Here is a 16416-nt window from a genome sequence, read left to right as displayed (position 1 = left end):
GTAACTACCTCCTGTGATTTTTTTTTAAGGATCTGTCTTAGGCCATTCCAGTCTATTCTGTTTAGCTTTGATAAATGATGCTTAGCTTCTCAACACAGCTACTTCTTCCTTCCCCTTCAAGAATCAGTTCAAAAGCACCTTAAGGAACCTTTTCCCAAGTGTCTCCAGCCTCTAAAAAAAGAACAGAAGCATCCCTGGGCATCTTCTGCTAGCTATTATTCCTATTTTACTAATAAGAACATGAACAATGACCGGGTGGTGGTGGTGGTGGTGGTGGCGCACACCTTTAATCCCAGCACTGGGGAGACAGAGACAGGTGGATCTCTGTGAGTTCGAGGCCAGCCTGATCTACAAATCAAGTTCCAGGACAGCTAGAGCTGTTACACAGAGAAACCCTGTCTCAAAAAATCAAAGGAATATAAACTGTTGATTTTTGCTGACTTCTGCCAGATTTAGTTACCCTATAACTTTAAGTGATTGGTCAAAGGGGAAAAAATAATTCTCTGGATTTTAGAACCAGAACTGAGTTTATTACCTGCGAAATTCTTAGGAAGGATAAGGGATCATAAGACTTTAAACATTCAGACTCTCTAAACAGTTTTACAGGAGTGAAAGCCAAAATGGCAGAAGACAGGCTCAAGGTGAACAGCTACAGGAGCATTTGGAGCACCAAATTTCCAGAACACACTAAGAGTTGGGATGAGAACTCACCTGCACTGGCCCAATGCTCTTATTCCGGCCTCCAGGCATGCCATCTTCTCTGATAGCTAGAAGGAAACATAAGACAGTCAGAAGCACACTCATGGTCATTTATAAATGAAAAGGAAAGTTATCTGTCCCAGCACTAGGGAGGCAGAGGCAGATTGATCTATGTGCATTTGAGGCCAGCCTGATCTACTACATAATAAGTTCCAGGACAGCCAGAGCCACAGAGTGAGACCCTGTCTCAACACTCATGCACAACCCCCCCCCCCCCAAAAAAAAAACCCAAAAAACCAAAACAAAAACAACAAAAAACTTACCTGGCTAAAAGTATAATGTAGTAAGTGATAAAGCCAAGACTAAAACACAAGCCTTTCTGGACTCACAGTCTACTTTATTACTCTAAGTTGCCTAAGCAGCAGATACTTTTGGGTTCCCAAGGTATTGGATGTATACTATATATACTGTATATATTCAAGATGTTCAACAAAAATGGGTCATTGTTAACAAGTCCCAGTTACAAATATCCCACCAGAAAAGGATATTTCTGAGGGTCATTTTAGTGGGGGAGTGAACACCTGTATTTTAAAATAAAATATATTTTATTCTCTGCCTAAGTTTAATTTAAAGGATCAGAACAGCACTACTATCCAGGTAGATGCCCAACTCTGGAGACCATGGCTTTTGACATTTAGTTTTTATTAAATTCAATGTTCAGCTCACTAGTTCCTCCTTATAACAGCAGGAAGTTGAAGCCGAAAGAACTTACTTAGAATTTTCTTATTTTATATGTATGAATATCTCTCCTACATGTGTGTACCCATGTGTGACTGGTATCCATAAGTCCAAAGTGGGCATCAGATGTCAGTAACTAAGAGTTACAGATGGTTGTGATTCACCATGTGGGTCCTGGGAGCCACCCAGATCCTCTGCAGGAGCAGCAAATGCTCTTAACCACCAAGCCATTTATCCAACCCCAAAATGATACTGTTTATTGTTTATTTAAAAATTTTAAATTTATCTTCATGTATATGGGTATTTTGCCTGCATGTATGTCTGTGCGCTATGTGTACCTGATGCCTAGGGAGGCCAGCAGAGGATGCTGGATATCCTGGAACCAGTTTCAGAAAGCTGTATATGGTCAAACCAGAATTCAACTCTGCACTTAGAAATCATGTTTCTATTGTTTTCTCCAATTTGTAACAACTCTTCGACACTGTCCAGTAGGATGTTACATTGTAGCTTTCTACAATGTTAGTTATTTTGAAAAATCATCTTTCAACTGGAGGTGGTGGTGGTGGTGGTGGTGGTGGTGGTGGTGGTGGTGGTGGTGGTGGTGGTGGTGGTGGTGGTGCACGCCTTTAATCCCAGCACAATGGAGGCAGAGGTAGGCTGATGCCTATGAATTCTAGGCCAGCTTGGTCTACAGAGCTAGTGCTTTTTTTTTTTTTTTCCCCCCCGGTTTTTTTGAGACAGGGTTTCTCTGTGTAGCTTTAGAGCCTGTCCTGGAACTCACTCTGTAGACCAGGCTGGCCTTGAACTCGCAGAGATCTGCCTGGCTCTGCCTCCAGAGTGCTGGGATTAAAGGTGTCCCGTCCCCGTCCCCCCCCCCCCAAAGCTACAAAGAGAAACCCTGCTGGAAAAATCAAAACCAGAGAATTTTTAAAAAATTAAAAGAAAAAATACTTCAATATGGGCTCCTAAGTTTTCTCGTGAGTATTCTGATAATGAAGTTCATGCTCATTCTTTCTCTCCTCTCCCCGACCCCCACCCTGGTGTCTGTCTGTCTGTCTCTCTCTTGGCCTCTTGGAATCTGTGTCTATCTCTCCCTAGATTCTCACCTCTGTGTGTGCCTGAGCTTTTCTCAGTATTATCTTACCAGGGTAAATCATGCTGGCATGTTTACTGGTGATACTAACTATGTTGGATAGTTTTACTTGACACAAGGTAAAGTCACAAGCTAAAAGTCACCCAGGTGTGACTGGTTTTGAAGGCATGAAGGAGTCATGGAGAACAGCTGAGGTTTGGCAATGTGAGAGGCCAGGAGAGGGCCATTGGTAAAGGTTCAGTAGCCTCAGTAGCACTTGAGGCTCAGGAATGAATGAGTCATGCAGAGTTGAGGTTTGGCACCATGGAGAGGTTACTGGTGAAAGTGCAGCCCACTTGCAGCAGAAGATCCTAGCATTTGAGACCCCAGCACCCTGAGATGACACCAAGAACAGCAGCAGCAGTGGAGTGCAGCCTGCCCGAGCTTAGAAGACAAGCTGCGCGTGCTGCAGAGGACAGAGCTGGAGAAGTGACCCACACCCTTTGGAAGAGCCCAGAAGATCACAAGTGGATCCCAGACATTAGACATTGTGCTATTTACACTCTTGGAGAGTTTGGTTTTGCTTTGATCTTATTGTGACTATGCCTTGGTTCTTTCCTCTTGAAGTAAGAAAATATTTAACTTAATTTTGATTTTTATAGGTGGAACTTTTAAAAGAGATGTTGGATTTTTAGAGACTGGATATTTTAGAGAGACTGAACTTCAATGTTTTTCAAACTGTAAAGACTGTGGGACTTTTAAAGTTATTTATGCTTTTTGTTTTGTTTTTCAAGACAGGGTTTCTTTAGGTAGCCCTGGCTGTCCTGGAACTAGTTCTATAGACTGACCTCAAACAGAGATCCTCCTGCCTCTGCCTCCCTCCTTAACAAGGAGTCCTACTGGGTGTTGTGGTGCTATTTATGTTTTTAATGTGAGAACTTGGGGAAGAATGAGAAAGGAAAGGTGTGTTTGTGTTTCAAGTTGACAACAGGTCAATTATGCTGGATAGACTTATGTCAACTTTACACAAGCTAAAGTCATATGGAAGGAGAGGATCTCAATCGAAAATATGCCTCCATAGGATCAGGCAAACCTGTAGTGTATTTTTTAAAAATAGTGATTGAGGGGACAGAGCCCAGCTATGTGGATGGTGCCACCCCCACCTGATGGTCCTGGGTTCTATAATAAAGTAGGCTGAGCAGCCAGTAAGCAGCACTCCTCCATGGCCTCTGCATCAGCTCCTGCCTCCAGGTTCCTGCCCCAACTTCCTTCAATGATAAGCAGTGACAAAGAAGTGTAAGCCAAATAAGCCCTTTCCTCCCCAACTTACCTTTTAGTCATGATGTTTCACTGTAGCAATAGAAACCCTGAGACACTAACTAAGACACTAACTAACCTTCATCACATTCTAGCTGTGGAAACAATTTCCCCTTTGTAGTTATTGTTTTTAAACTTCACTTTTTATTTATCTATTTTTTTTTTTTTTTTTTTAGCTGAGGATCGAACCCCCAGGGCCTTGCGCTTGCTAGGCAAGCGCTCTACCACTGAGCTAAATCCCCAACCCTAAACTTTACTTTTGTTTAAACCACTGCTCACTTCTGTTGGACTCGCTTCAGTGGATCTTGGCTGCTAGTCAGTACTGTGGTGTTGTGTATCTCACAGCAACTTGTATTTCCATCATGTCTTCTCCACTTACTCACTGGAATTCTTTCATAAGGAAAAAATGGTTACTTTTGTTTTTCAGTTAGTTATTTCTATCAGTATAAGCATGTACAGACTTATTTCTGAGCCTATAAACAAATCTAAAGATATTCTGTTACCAAGTTAGAACAACTGTGGTTACTGGGAGCTCTCAGGTTGAGTTTTGTGCCCTTTCAGTGTGCCCTGTGTGCCCATTCACACATGTGCTTGCTCTTATTTATTTACTATGTGTATGTGGGTGCCTGTGTAGGTAGAAAAGGGCCTGGGATCTCCCAGAGATGGAGTTAAAGGTGATTGTGAGCTACCGGGCATGGGTGCTGGGATCCAGACTCTGATCCTCTGCAGTAGTAAATGCTCTTAATTATTAAGTCATTTCCTCAGGCTCCCCACCCCATCATCTCTCTTATTTTCAAGTACTCTAAAACTCTCCATGCTTATGAATTCAACTAGTTCTCCATGGAGACTTTACTCTTTTTATTGACACTTAAAACAATTTCTGGGTGCTGAGTGTGTCTAGTCTCATGTAGTCGTTAGAGTTTAGAAACACATGTATGTGTTTAGAAAAAAACACATGTAAGTCACATACATTCCACACATTATGTATCTATTGTCCATCCACCAGACATACCGATATATCTGACTCTGATATTCCTTCTAGCCTTTCTGGATCGATAACTTCTTTCTCAAATATAGTGTATTTATTTTATTTCCCTGTTCAACCACAGTATTCAATTAAAGTAGAGACAAAATTCCTAACATATAACCTTGAGAGAAACAATTTTACAAATCAAAGTGCTTTGTTTATATACAACTGTTTTTTTCTTCTCCCTTATAATATGGAGTCAAAACACTGTTTTCCAAGGCCCCCAGCTCTCTTTCTCTCTACGATCTCAGTGTGGTTATGTGATTCATTTTAATACCGCTAGATGAATTCATCACCTTGTTGACTCCATCTCTCCACCCCCTTCCTCCACATCAATACATTTGGCTTGACTAGCTTTTTACATCCAGTAAAATCCACTTTTTGTAATGTACAGTTTGATGGCTTTTGACAAATAAATAAAATTATTCATTACTAGTCATGAAAGTTTCAGAGTATTTCTCACTTCCAAAAATATTCTCATGGCAAGTCTAATTTAGTCCTGCTTTCTCAAGACCAACCAGAAGGTGGCAGGGTTTCCCTCAGCAGCCTTCAATAGGCTAATAGGGAAGCAAAACTGGCAACATTCTCTCTGTCCCACATGTCACAGTCTCAGGGCTGTAGCATAGAGCTTCCAGAGGAGTTATAAAGTATGGTTCTTCTTCCCCAAAACAGATGAGTTTAGCTGGAAGCTCAGAATCCCATATGCCAAATGAATACCAGGATAATCAATCTGTGTATGTAGTCAAGAAGGTATCCCGTAATAGTGAGGCTTGAGGTATTGAGCACTCACAGGCCCTGGGCAATGAAGGAAGATGAGAAAAGTGGAATAAAAGCCAAAATCAGGGTGAGGGTAGAAAGACAGTACTGGTCTGAAATTAGTAACTGGCAAGGGTTTCTGCAGAGACAAGTAATACTGGGGAAGAGAATATACTTCCAGGTAAAAAAACAAACTTGAGCTCATGTGGAATGGCATAACATCTGGCCCTGAGACCCTGCTCTGGCCAGAGAGGCTACAAAGATAGGCAGCGGACAAACTTTACAACATTTCAAATGCCCTACCATAGCATTTGGTTAACATGCAGCAAACACATGGTATTCTAATATGCAAATAGCTATGCCACACAGGAGATTTGTGGAACAGTATACTGATTCTGTGATTAGGCATAGCTCTGCTTAATAACACATTATAACTTCAATGTGTTTTGTTTTGTTTTTTGTTTGTTTGTTTTTTCCTAAGATAGGGTTTCTCTGTACAATAGTCCCGACTGTCCTGGAATTCGCTCTGTAGACCAGGCTGGCCTCGAACTCACTGAGATCCACCTGCTTCTGCCTCCCAAATGCTGGAACTAAAGGCATGCACCATCACTACCCGGTTTGTTGGGTTGTTTACAATGTCTCTGTATGTGATGATTATTAATATCCTGTTCTATATGCTATGAGTGTTTTCCCATTCCGTTAGTTTCCATTTTATAATATAAAACTTCTATGGATTTCTCCATATCAATCTGTCATTTCCTTTTCTTTTTAATATTTTTATATTATATTTATTTATTTGTGTTGGGAAGTGGGGGACACACGCCCAGGTGCTAGTGTGGAGTCTGTCCTCTCCTTCCACCATGTGAGCCTGGGGAGCAAACTCGGGTCATTAGGTGTGGTATCGAGAGTCTTAATCTTACAAGCTTGATTTTCTTGTTGTTTTGAGACAAAGTCTGATTATGAGACTCTAACTGGCCTGGAACTAAGTGATCTGTAGCCTCTGCCTTCTGACTGCTGATATTGAAGACATAAGCCCTCCACATCCTATTAGTTGTTGTTGTCATTGTTTTTATTTTTTAGATTTATTTGTTTTATATGTATGAATGTTTTGCCTGCATGCATGTATGTGCTTTACATCCATGCCTGGTGCTTTCCAAAGTCAGAAGAAGGCATCAAATCCTGAGACTGGAGTTACAGGTGGTTGTGAGCTGCCATGTGCATGCTGGGAATTAAACTCAGATCCTCTGCAAGAGCAGCAAGTGCTGTTTGGGCCCATTTGTTAGGTTTTGAGGTTTTTTGTTCATTTGTTTTTGTGAGACAGGGTCTCTCTGTGTAGCCCTGGCTGTCCTAGGAATTTGCTGTGTAGACCAGGCTGGTCTCTCAGAGATCCCCCTGCCTCTGAATCTGCTGGGATTAAAAGCATGTCCCACCACACTCAGCTCACATGTTTGATTTTTCATCATCATTTATATCTCCTTAAAAATAAATAATTAGAGGATAGAGAGATGTATGGGCACTGGCTGGTCTTGCAGAGGATCTGGGTTCAATTCTAGGTTTCAATTCCCAGTACCCACATGGTAGCTCACAAATGTCTCTAACTCCAGTTCTACAGGATCTGATGCCTTTTCTGAATTCCATGAGTTCCTATGTGTACGAGAATAGTACCTGTTCTCTCCAGGCCCCTTCTGGGCATTTCTAAAAACTTTCTAGTTGGCTTCTTCTACCAAACCCTTCAAAGCTCTGTAGATTCAGTTTATTTATGTCATCTTAGGTTAACAGCTCCCAGAAAACTTCATAATAAATGTCAAGCTCTTTACCTACCTAGACAAACTTCTAAATATTTCTAGTGTCCGAGTGTGCCATGTTTCTAGTACACAAAACAACATCAAGTCCTACTTCATACCTTTCCAATTAAATTCCTGTCATTATTCCTTGAAAAAGTTTATACACTATATAGTGTATACGGAAAGAATAATCAAAAAGTATAATAGTTGCAAATGAGGGGATAGATAGGGTAGCAGAGAGTCCTAAGCACCAACTCACCCTTCCTGTTCATGCCCATCTGGAGACACTTGAGCAGGCGGCAGTACTGGCACCTGTTCCTCTGTTTCCGGGACATGACACAGTTCTTGTCACGACTGCACCGGTACACACGTTTGTTGCAAATACTCCTCTTGAAAAAACCTTTGCAGCCCTCACAGGAGATGATCCCATAGTGTAAGCCTGTAGCACGATCCCCACAAATTAGACAGGTTCGTTGTTCAGCTCGATCATCTGGAACAGAAACTGAACATGTACAAGTTAGAGTGCTGAGTAAACAATAGGGTTAAGCTCATAGCCTTAACCTCCTAAAACCTAAAGTTCCTAAAACCTCCAGCCCTGCTCTGAGTAAATAAAAAATACCACTAACTCCAGGTTACTGACAAGTCCCTAAAGTGTCATCTCCAACCTCATATAACTGTTAGCCTTTGGGAAAGAGTTGCTTTTCTAACTCAATGCTAACAGTGTTCTTTTTGTTTTGTTTTGTTTCAAGCTAACGTTTCTCTGTGTAGCCCTGGCTGTCCTAGAATTTGCTCTGTAGGCTAGGTTGGCCTCAAACTCACAGAGATCCACCTGCATCTGACTCCCAAGTGCTGGGATTAAAGGTGTGCATCACCACTGCCTCACTTGTGTTCTTAATCTATTAACACGATGTTCTTCCTCTGTATTATTCCTAAAACACAGTGTGAAGAAAATGGGCAAACAAGCACTTTAAAGTCAAGACCAAAGTTCATAGCAGATGTAGCTGAGGAAGAGCTGAGGTCCTAACGGTAACCCTGAATGAGTATGTTAGCTACAAAAATATTAGTGGGTAAAATTGTCTGGGAAAAGAAAATATTCCAACTTATCAGAGAAACTGCATGTTTGTAGGGCTCAGACTTTAAACAGTAACTCATATAAGCAGGACCTGTAATACTTCAGGGGAATTTGCTGATTCCAAGTAGGGTAGAAAACAAACAAGATGAACTTCATTGTGCTATTCAAACTAATCACAAGGCCCTCTCAAAAGGAAACATGAGACAATATGAAATTCGTTCACAAGTCTAAGATAAAGCAAGCTATGTATCAAAAAGAATACTGAGAGCAATGGATAAAGCATTCCAAATACACGGCTACAGAGATGCCTTAGTAGTCTGATTTACCTGAGTTCAATCTCCAGAATGCATGGTAGATGGATGAACCAACTACCAAATGTTGTTCCTTCACTACCACAAGCACATGACCCTGTCACACACACTTTAGAAAATAAAATTTAAAAAACTCAAATATAAGCCAGGCAGTGGTGGCGCACACCTTTAATATTAGCACATGGGAGTTAGAGGCAGGAGGATCTCTGTGAGTTCAAGGTCAGCCTGGTCTACAGAGCGAGTACCAGGAGAGCTACGGCTACATAGAGAAACCCTGTCTCAAAAATTTATTTTTTCTAAATATAAAAACTAGTATACTCAAGATTAAAAATGAAAAGCCTCATTAGTTATCACTGAAGGTTGCCAGGACCTAAATTTGCTATTTAAAACATAGATGAAATAAAGGAAATGGGGAGCAGGATCAAGCATTTAAAAAATTACTAGAATCGTCACCTTATTCCATGTCCCAACAGTAAGAGAAGGGAGCAAGAATGGAAAAACAGTCCAGAAATTCTAAACTATTGAACTTCAAGCTTAGTAGAGAATTACTAGGACTTGGTGAACACTAGATATACATGGCATGATGGGGAAACAACTCATCTGAGCGCCTACAGCATAGGCAGAGACAAGGGAAGGGGGAAAACACTTGGCTTACAAAGCTTTAGAACAGAGGCAAAACAAGTGAGAACAAGACCTTAGACCTCTGGGTTCAAAACTAGGCTCTGGTATTTGCTAGCTCTTTCCTGTGAAAGGAACTGGCAAATTCTGAAGTGTAAGTAGCTGTCAGCAAGACAAGTGAAGGTGGAGGAGAAGGTAGAGCCATAAAGGGTCAGACCTTAAATGTGTTACTAGACAGCCCTCTTCAACTGGGTTTACTGAGAAGAGTCATGTTCCTTTTTAAAGTACCCAAATAATTCACCAAGTCCACCAAACTATCAAGACGACGATAGGAAACTATGTGGAGATACAATAAGGTTATGTTACCCTGATATGGAAAAGTCATGATCTGACCATAACCTTATTCTGTAAATTGTTTTGGTTTTTGATGCAAGAGGTCATTTAGCTGAGACTGGTTTTGAACTCCTGAATCTTTTGTCTCCATACTTAGTGTTGCAATTTTAAGTGTGCCACCATGTCTAGCTGTTTCCTAAATGTTGCTGGTTACTTATGGTAGCCAGCAATAAGTAAAACATTAGTCCCATAGTTACATGCAGCATGCAAGAGAGGGCATAGACAGGTAGAGTTTAGAGGTAGCAGCCATGCTAAAGAATGACTGGTGGTGGTAAAAAGAAAGCTTAAGACTTTAAGTAAATGTAACAAAACCACACATTTCTGGAAAAAATCCTACATGTGGCCTTTATACATGTAGCCATTAGTACAGTCTTGTAAACCTTAGAAACAATCTTAAGAACTTTTCTGTAGTCAGAAATTACTCTACTGTGAACAACAAATACTGTTACATTGAATGTGGCTTCCTCAAACTCCTATTAAAGACAGTTAAGAACAGATCTAGCCAGGCGGTGGTGGCACACACCTTTAATCCCAGCACTTGGGAGGCAGAGCCAGGCAGATCTCTGTGAGTTCGAGGCCAGCCTGGTCTACAGAGTGAGATCCAGGACAGGCACCAAAACTACACAGAGAAATCCTGTGTTGAAGAAAAATAAAATAAAAGAAAAGAAGCTGTATGTGAATTATTTAAAAAAAAAAAAAAAAAACAGATCCAGAGCTCAGTCAATGTTTCCATGGACACACATTAATACGTGGATGCAGAAAAGTCAAATTCAAATGAAACATTAAAAATGCTAAAACAGGGCTGGAGAGATGGCTCAGAGGTTAAGAGCACTGACTGCTCTTCCGGAGGTCCTGAGTTCAATTCCCAGCAACCACATGGTGGCTCACAACCATCTGTAATGAGATCTGGTGCCCTTTTCTGGCCTGCAGACATGCATACATGCAGGCAGAACATTGTATGCATAATAAATAAATAAATCTTAAAAAAAAATGCTAAAACAGCTGAGGAAGTTGGCTGGAGGACTGTACCCAGCCACATTGTTTCAGAGCACACCTAACACGCACTGCTTAGAGAGATACGTGTACTCATCTTCATGTCACTTAGGAGGAACAAAAAGGAAAGTGAGAACAAGGAGATTTAAAAGCAGGTGTGGTCATTAATCTGACTAGAATTATACAAAATTTTATCTTGTTTCATAAAAGTGGCAGGACCTTTCAGTTACATCACATCTAACCAAAGTTACTTTGAAGACAAATTTCAGAGAATTAACAGTAATATCTGGCACAACGTCTACCACGGAAAAGGTATATTTTTATTTTTAGTTCTGGAATTTGAATATAGGACCTCCCTTTCTTATTTGTTTGTTTGCTAAATTAGACAGGCAAGACTTGGATATGTAATCCTCTAGCATTAACCTCCCAAGTAGTTAAGATAAAATAATATACTACACCACCTGGTCTAGCTTGTATTCTTTTGAATAAACGTCTAAGTAGGAAAGCAGTATGACTTAGTGAAGTGCTTTCAAAATTACAAGTTACAACACAAAGCATTGGAACTTTTTTGAAAAAAAGAAAATATCAGGTGGAAAATGATGAAAAAGACACCCAACATCAACTTCTTCCCCTATCCCCCGCTTTCTTTCAAGACAGGGTTTCTCTTTGTAGCTCTGGCTGTCCTGGAACTTACTCTGTAGACCACAATGGCCTTGAGCTCAGAGATCCACTTATGTCTGCCTCCTAAGTGCTGGGATTAAAGGCAAGTGCCACCAACACCTGGATTCCAACACTGACTTCTGACCTTCACATACACATGTACACACACAGACATATACACATACTACAAACAAGTATACACATATATACCACACACACACATATGCAAAATAGAATGTGTCACTAGTAGTAAGTGTAAAATATCATTAAATGTTTCAATTAAAGCATGCACATTTGTTTATATGCATACTGTTTGTGTGTATACTGTTTGTGTATGCATAAGTAGGAGGCTACTACATCCCAATGAACAATATATCAAGTTTTAAAACAGTTCAAATTATACCTGATGTTTAAGAGTGAAGCTGGAGTCAGGCATGGTGGTACACGCCTTTAATCCCAGCACTTAGCAAGTGGAGATAGGTGGATTTTTGTGATTTCAAGGCCCACCTGGTCTATATGGGGATTTCCAGGCCAACTAGGGCTGTGTGTAGAGACTCTTAAAACAAACAAACTAAAATACTGGAGCTGGGTATAATGGTACATACCTATAATCCTGGTAGGTAACAGAAGTGTCTTGAGTATGACATCAGCCTGGACTACTTGAGAGTGCTTGTCTCAAAAACAAAATACAGCAGGGCGGTGGTGGCGCACGCCTTTAATCCCAGCACTCGGGAGGCAGAGGCAGGTGGATCTCTGTGAGTTCAAGGCCAGCCTGGTCTCCAAATCAAGTTCCAGGAAAGGCGCAAAGCTACACAGAGAAAGCCTGTCTCAAAAAACAAAAAACAAAACAAAACAAAAAACAAACAAAAAAAACCCCACAAAATACAACACACACAGACACATACACAGACAGACAGACAGACAGACAGACAGACACACACACACACACACACACACACAATTTCCAACATGCTTCTTCCTAGCTTTGGAACCATGGGAAAATGACTGACTTCTCTGAATCTTGCTCACTATAAAACTCTTATGCAACAACATAGGGGACTTGTAAAAATATTTGGCCAAGGGGTTGGAGACATGGCTTAGGGGTTAAGAGCACTGTCTGCTCTTCCAGAGGACCCAGGTTCAATTGCCAGCACCCACATGGTGGTTCACAACTATCTGTATCTCTAGTTCCAGGGATTCAAAGTCCTTTTCTGGCCTCCTTAGGCATCAGGCATGCACATGGAACACTTACATATACAGGCAAAATACCCCCCATGATAATGATGATGACTGGCCAAAAAAGTCAGAAAGAAATCCATACTGCAGATTTTCATTTTATTAAGTTTTTAAAAAGTGGGTAAAGACAGTGCCACTTTGAGATCTTTGGCAACAGTTAACTCTGCAGCTCACACATGATTGAGCCTATATGATAATGAGTATTCAGAGACAGGTAATGCCTGGGGGGCGCTCACCAACCTAAGACAGTGTGGCCTGGGCAGGCATCTCCATGACGGGTAAGGTGACCTGCTGATGTCCCACACAACCTAAGTCAGAAGCTCATTTTCTAGTAAAAGGGGGACCTGTAGGGCCATTGCCCCCGATTTGGGTAACTGTTGCCTTGCTTGCTGACCGCGATATCCTCCCTATGCTAATTCCCTGCCAGGTTCCACCCTCCTGAATGCTTAAGGGAAGTTCCTTATCTGTGTATCCGGCATATTGGGCTTTAACAGCTTAGATGCAAGAATGCAAAACATGGGTAGCAAACTTCTGCCCTCTGGGATTCTCCCATTGTGCTGTAAGCCTGTATTTAAGACCTCCTCCCTCCTTCAATAAATGGCATTCCACATTTAAAAAAAAAAAAAAAGAACAAAACAATGAAAGGACACTGGGTTTCAGATGGGTCCCTGGACCCAACCCCAAACCACCTACAGCAGACTTATTATGTAAAGTGATTAAAGTCACTGCCAGCCAAGTTTTCTATAATTTATCTCTAAATAAACTCTGGATTAGTACAGGAAAAAAAAATGGGGGTAAAGAGAGTTATATAGTATGAAGAGAAGGGGTACTAGAATGCCGTCAGATTCTACAAATGTTCTATTTCTTGACCTGGGTGGTGCTTGCTTTATAATTTTTACAACTACATTGTATTTCATACACTTGTCTCCAAGTGTTCATATTTTACAATAAAAGAGTCAAAAGCAAAATATGAAATACTCCAGAAAGGGAAATAATCAACAATGGCAAAAGGAGGGTATTTTTGAAGAAACTGCATCAGATATTAATACTACACACAGAGATCTTCAGGAGATAAAGCTTAGAAAAGCTGGTTTAGAACGAAGTGCAATACACAGTTTCCTGTTGAGAGACCACAGGTCAAAGGAGGGTCTTAGGGGTATTAACTCCACAGGGATGTACAAGAAAGAAAAGAGAGGGAAAAGCAGGTGGCACAGACACACAGGTAACAAGATATTAAAGAATGGCTGAGTGGCAAAGAAAAGAAAGCTAAGAAACCCAGAAAGGGCTGATGACTGACTGGAGAGCCAAGAAAAGATGAGGGAAAAAGAAGGCATGAAAATGTCCACTGTGAACTCTAAGCCAAGGTGGCTGTGAGAAACACGACTTCATTAGTAGCAAAGTAGCAGTTAAAGTAAAAATGCAATGGCTTTGTTTTAAGAGAGGATGGTTCGTAGGAGACAGTGTTAGGGCCAGAACGAAGGATTCGGGAGCCAACAACATTTAAAGAGTTAAAAGCTAGGGCAACAGATCTGAACCACCACCAGGGCAGAAGGCCTAAGGAGATACAGCAACAGGATAAACACAGACATGCAGAGAAGGTAAGGAATGAGAGGAGCCAAATGACTTTCCACAGAAGAAAAAGGTAGATTATATGCCCACGATTACTAGAAAATACAGATAAAAGAGCTTCACAAAGATGACAACGTTGTTAAATGCAAAAGAGAACACTTTTCAGGGGTTAGGACAAGAATCACACTGAGTTAAAAACAGATGACTGGGCCAGGAATGAAGGCACACGCCTGTAATCCCTGTACTCCAAGGGAGAGGCAGAAAGATCTCAAATTCCAGGTTAATCTGGGCCACACAGTAAATTTTTATCTCAAAAGACTAAATAAACAAACAAACAAACAAACAAACAAAGGGCTGGGAATATAGCTCAGCAATAGAGTGCTTGCCTATGATTGCATAAGGCCGACAGTTTTATCTCCAACACCAACATAAAACAAATAGGAAAATGTCTGGTAAAGAAAGAAAACAACTACTTATGAATTATAATCCATATAAAGACTGATAGAGGTGCTGGGGAGATGGCTTAGTCAATAAAATGCCTGCTGTGTGGCATGACACCAAAGTCTGTGAGCTCCCAGAACTATAAGCAGAAGCAAGGCTGGTGGATCTTGGGAGCTCACTGGCCCCCCAGACAGCCCAATTAATGAGACTGGGCTATCAAAGAACAAGATGGATCACAATGGAGAAAGATGTATTCCCCCCCTCCATGCTCACCCACTCACACAAGCACACACACTTACTTGCATACACACACACACACACACACACACAAACACACACACACGCTAAATAACAATTTGTTATCTAGCACATCCAAAAAAGATTGCTTTTACTGTATGTTTACAAATTAGGAAAGATTCACTTACATTTAAAGAAGAAACATAGAAACAAAGCCTTTCAAAAGAATGATCAACTCCTTAATACCATTCAGGGGTATGTGGAATAAAATGTAATTCAGGAATACTTAAAAAATAGAAATGTTCCTTAAAAATAAAATCAGTTAATTTTAAAGGTTTTTCTTATGTACACTATTTTTGTTTTTTAAAAAAGTGAATTGCACTCATCAGGAAACTAGTATGACTCACTCAAGGTCATACAGCAAGTCAGTGATGTACGTGAGTTTCAACCTCACCACTTTTCTAAAGGCAGACTTCCTGTAATACCAGCTGCCTCTTGTGAGGTAAGGTAAGAGAAGATTGGGGGATGCGATAAGCATGTCAACACAGCTGCATAGTGCTGCTTGTTTATAAAGAAATAAACCTCAGAAATAATAAAAAATGTGAAAAAAGAACTAACTATATACTGTTCTACCAACCAAAAAAATAAGCACCTAGATTAGCAATATGTTCTACTATAATTTGGTTATGTGCAGGCTAAACCCTGTTACAAAAACTCCCTACTTTCACTCTTTCACTAGGCCTTGCTGTTTCTAGATACCACCCCTCCCCCAAGAAGGGCATTTTACCCATTCCAAGGGCTCAGGTTACACAAATTACAACTTGGAAACTGATTTTTATCAAAACCTGTTATTCAAGCTGTGATGAAGGCCAGATTTAGGAAACAGGTAGTGCAGCTGCTCACTTGACCAAAATTATACGAACAACCAGAGCACTGTGAATGTGCCTGACTGAAGAGTTGTTAAAACAAAGGGGTCTGTTTTCCTAGATTGCTGGTTCCAGCTTCCAGATCAGCTGCACACTTTTAGGACTGCCTCCAGTTTGCTACATTGCCATCATATAAAAAGGAAAGCTTCAAGGTGGTATGACAGAATTGAAACTCTTAAAATTTTCATTTAGAAGGAGGGCTTTCCCTCCATTTTGCATGCCATTCCTTCTTCACATACCACTATAAAAATCCATTTCTAGAGGCCACATATGGAGTTCTTTAAAGAACCTTTCCAAAAACTCACATCACCTAAGTGAAAACAAGCAAGTAATTAAAAACAAAACAAAACAAAACAAAAAACCAAAAAACTGGTGTGGGGTGACAGGAGGAATAAGTGCCAGTGTCTTGGACTTAACAGCTGACTACAACCACAAGTTATTGTGCATTCTATGGAGTACTAGGGGAGACTGTTGGTTGCTGACACAGAAAATTATACATGTTTAAGAAGATGGAATGCTAATCACCCTAGATCTGATCACTACATGTGCTGAATTATCATTACACCT

The 16416-nt window shown here is 40.7% G+C and overlaps 1 protein-coding gene across 2 annotated transcripts in view; it reads right to left on the bottom strand.

Annotated features, from left to right (window-relative positions):
- Nr6a1 (nuclear receptor subfamily 6 group A member 1) overlaps positions 1 to 16416 on the bottom strand; it is a 213160-nt gene that overhangs the window by 22756 nt on the left and 173988 nt on the right. For both annotated transcript variants that reach the window (XM_028856772.2, XM_028856773.2), the window contains exons 4-5: positions 7653 to 7895; positions 712 to 767 (exon numbers count right to left, since the gene is read on the bottom strand). In XM_028856772.2, coding sequence (XP_028712605.1) covers positions 712 to 767; positions 7653 to 7895 — 299 coding nt within the window. The remainder of the gene's footprint in view (positions 1 to 711; positions 768 to 7652; positions 7896 to 16416) is intronic.

The sequence above is a fragment of the Peromyscus leucopus genome, chromosome 4 (assembly GCF_004664715.2).
Source record: "Peromyscus leucopus breed LL Stock chromosome 4, UCI_PerLeu_2.1, whole genome shotgun sequence".
Taxonomy (NCBI): Eukaryota; Metazoa; Chordata; class Mammalia; order Rodentia; family Cricetidae; genus Peromyscus; species Peromyscus leucopus.
The sequence above is the reverse complement of the archived record's forward strand: the minus strand, read 5'-3'. Positions and strand labels throughout refer to the sequence as shown.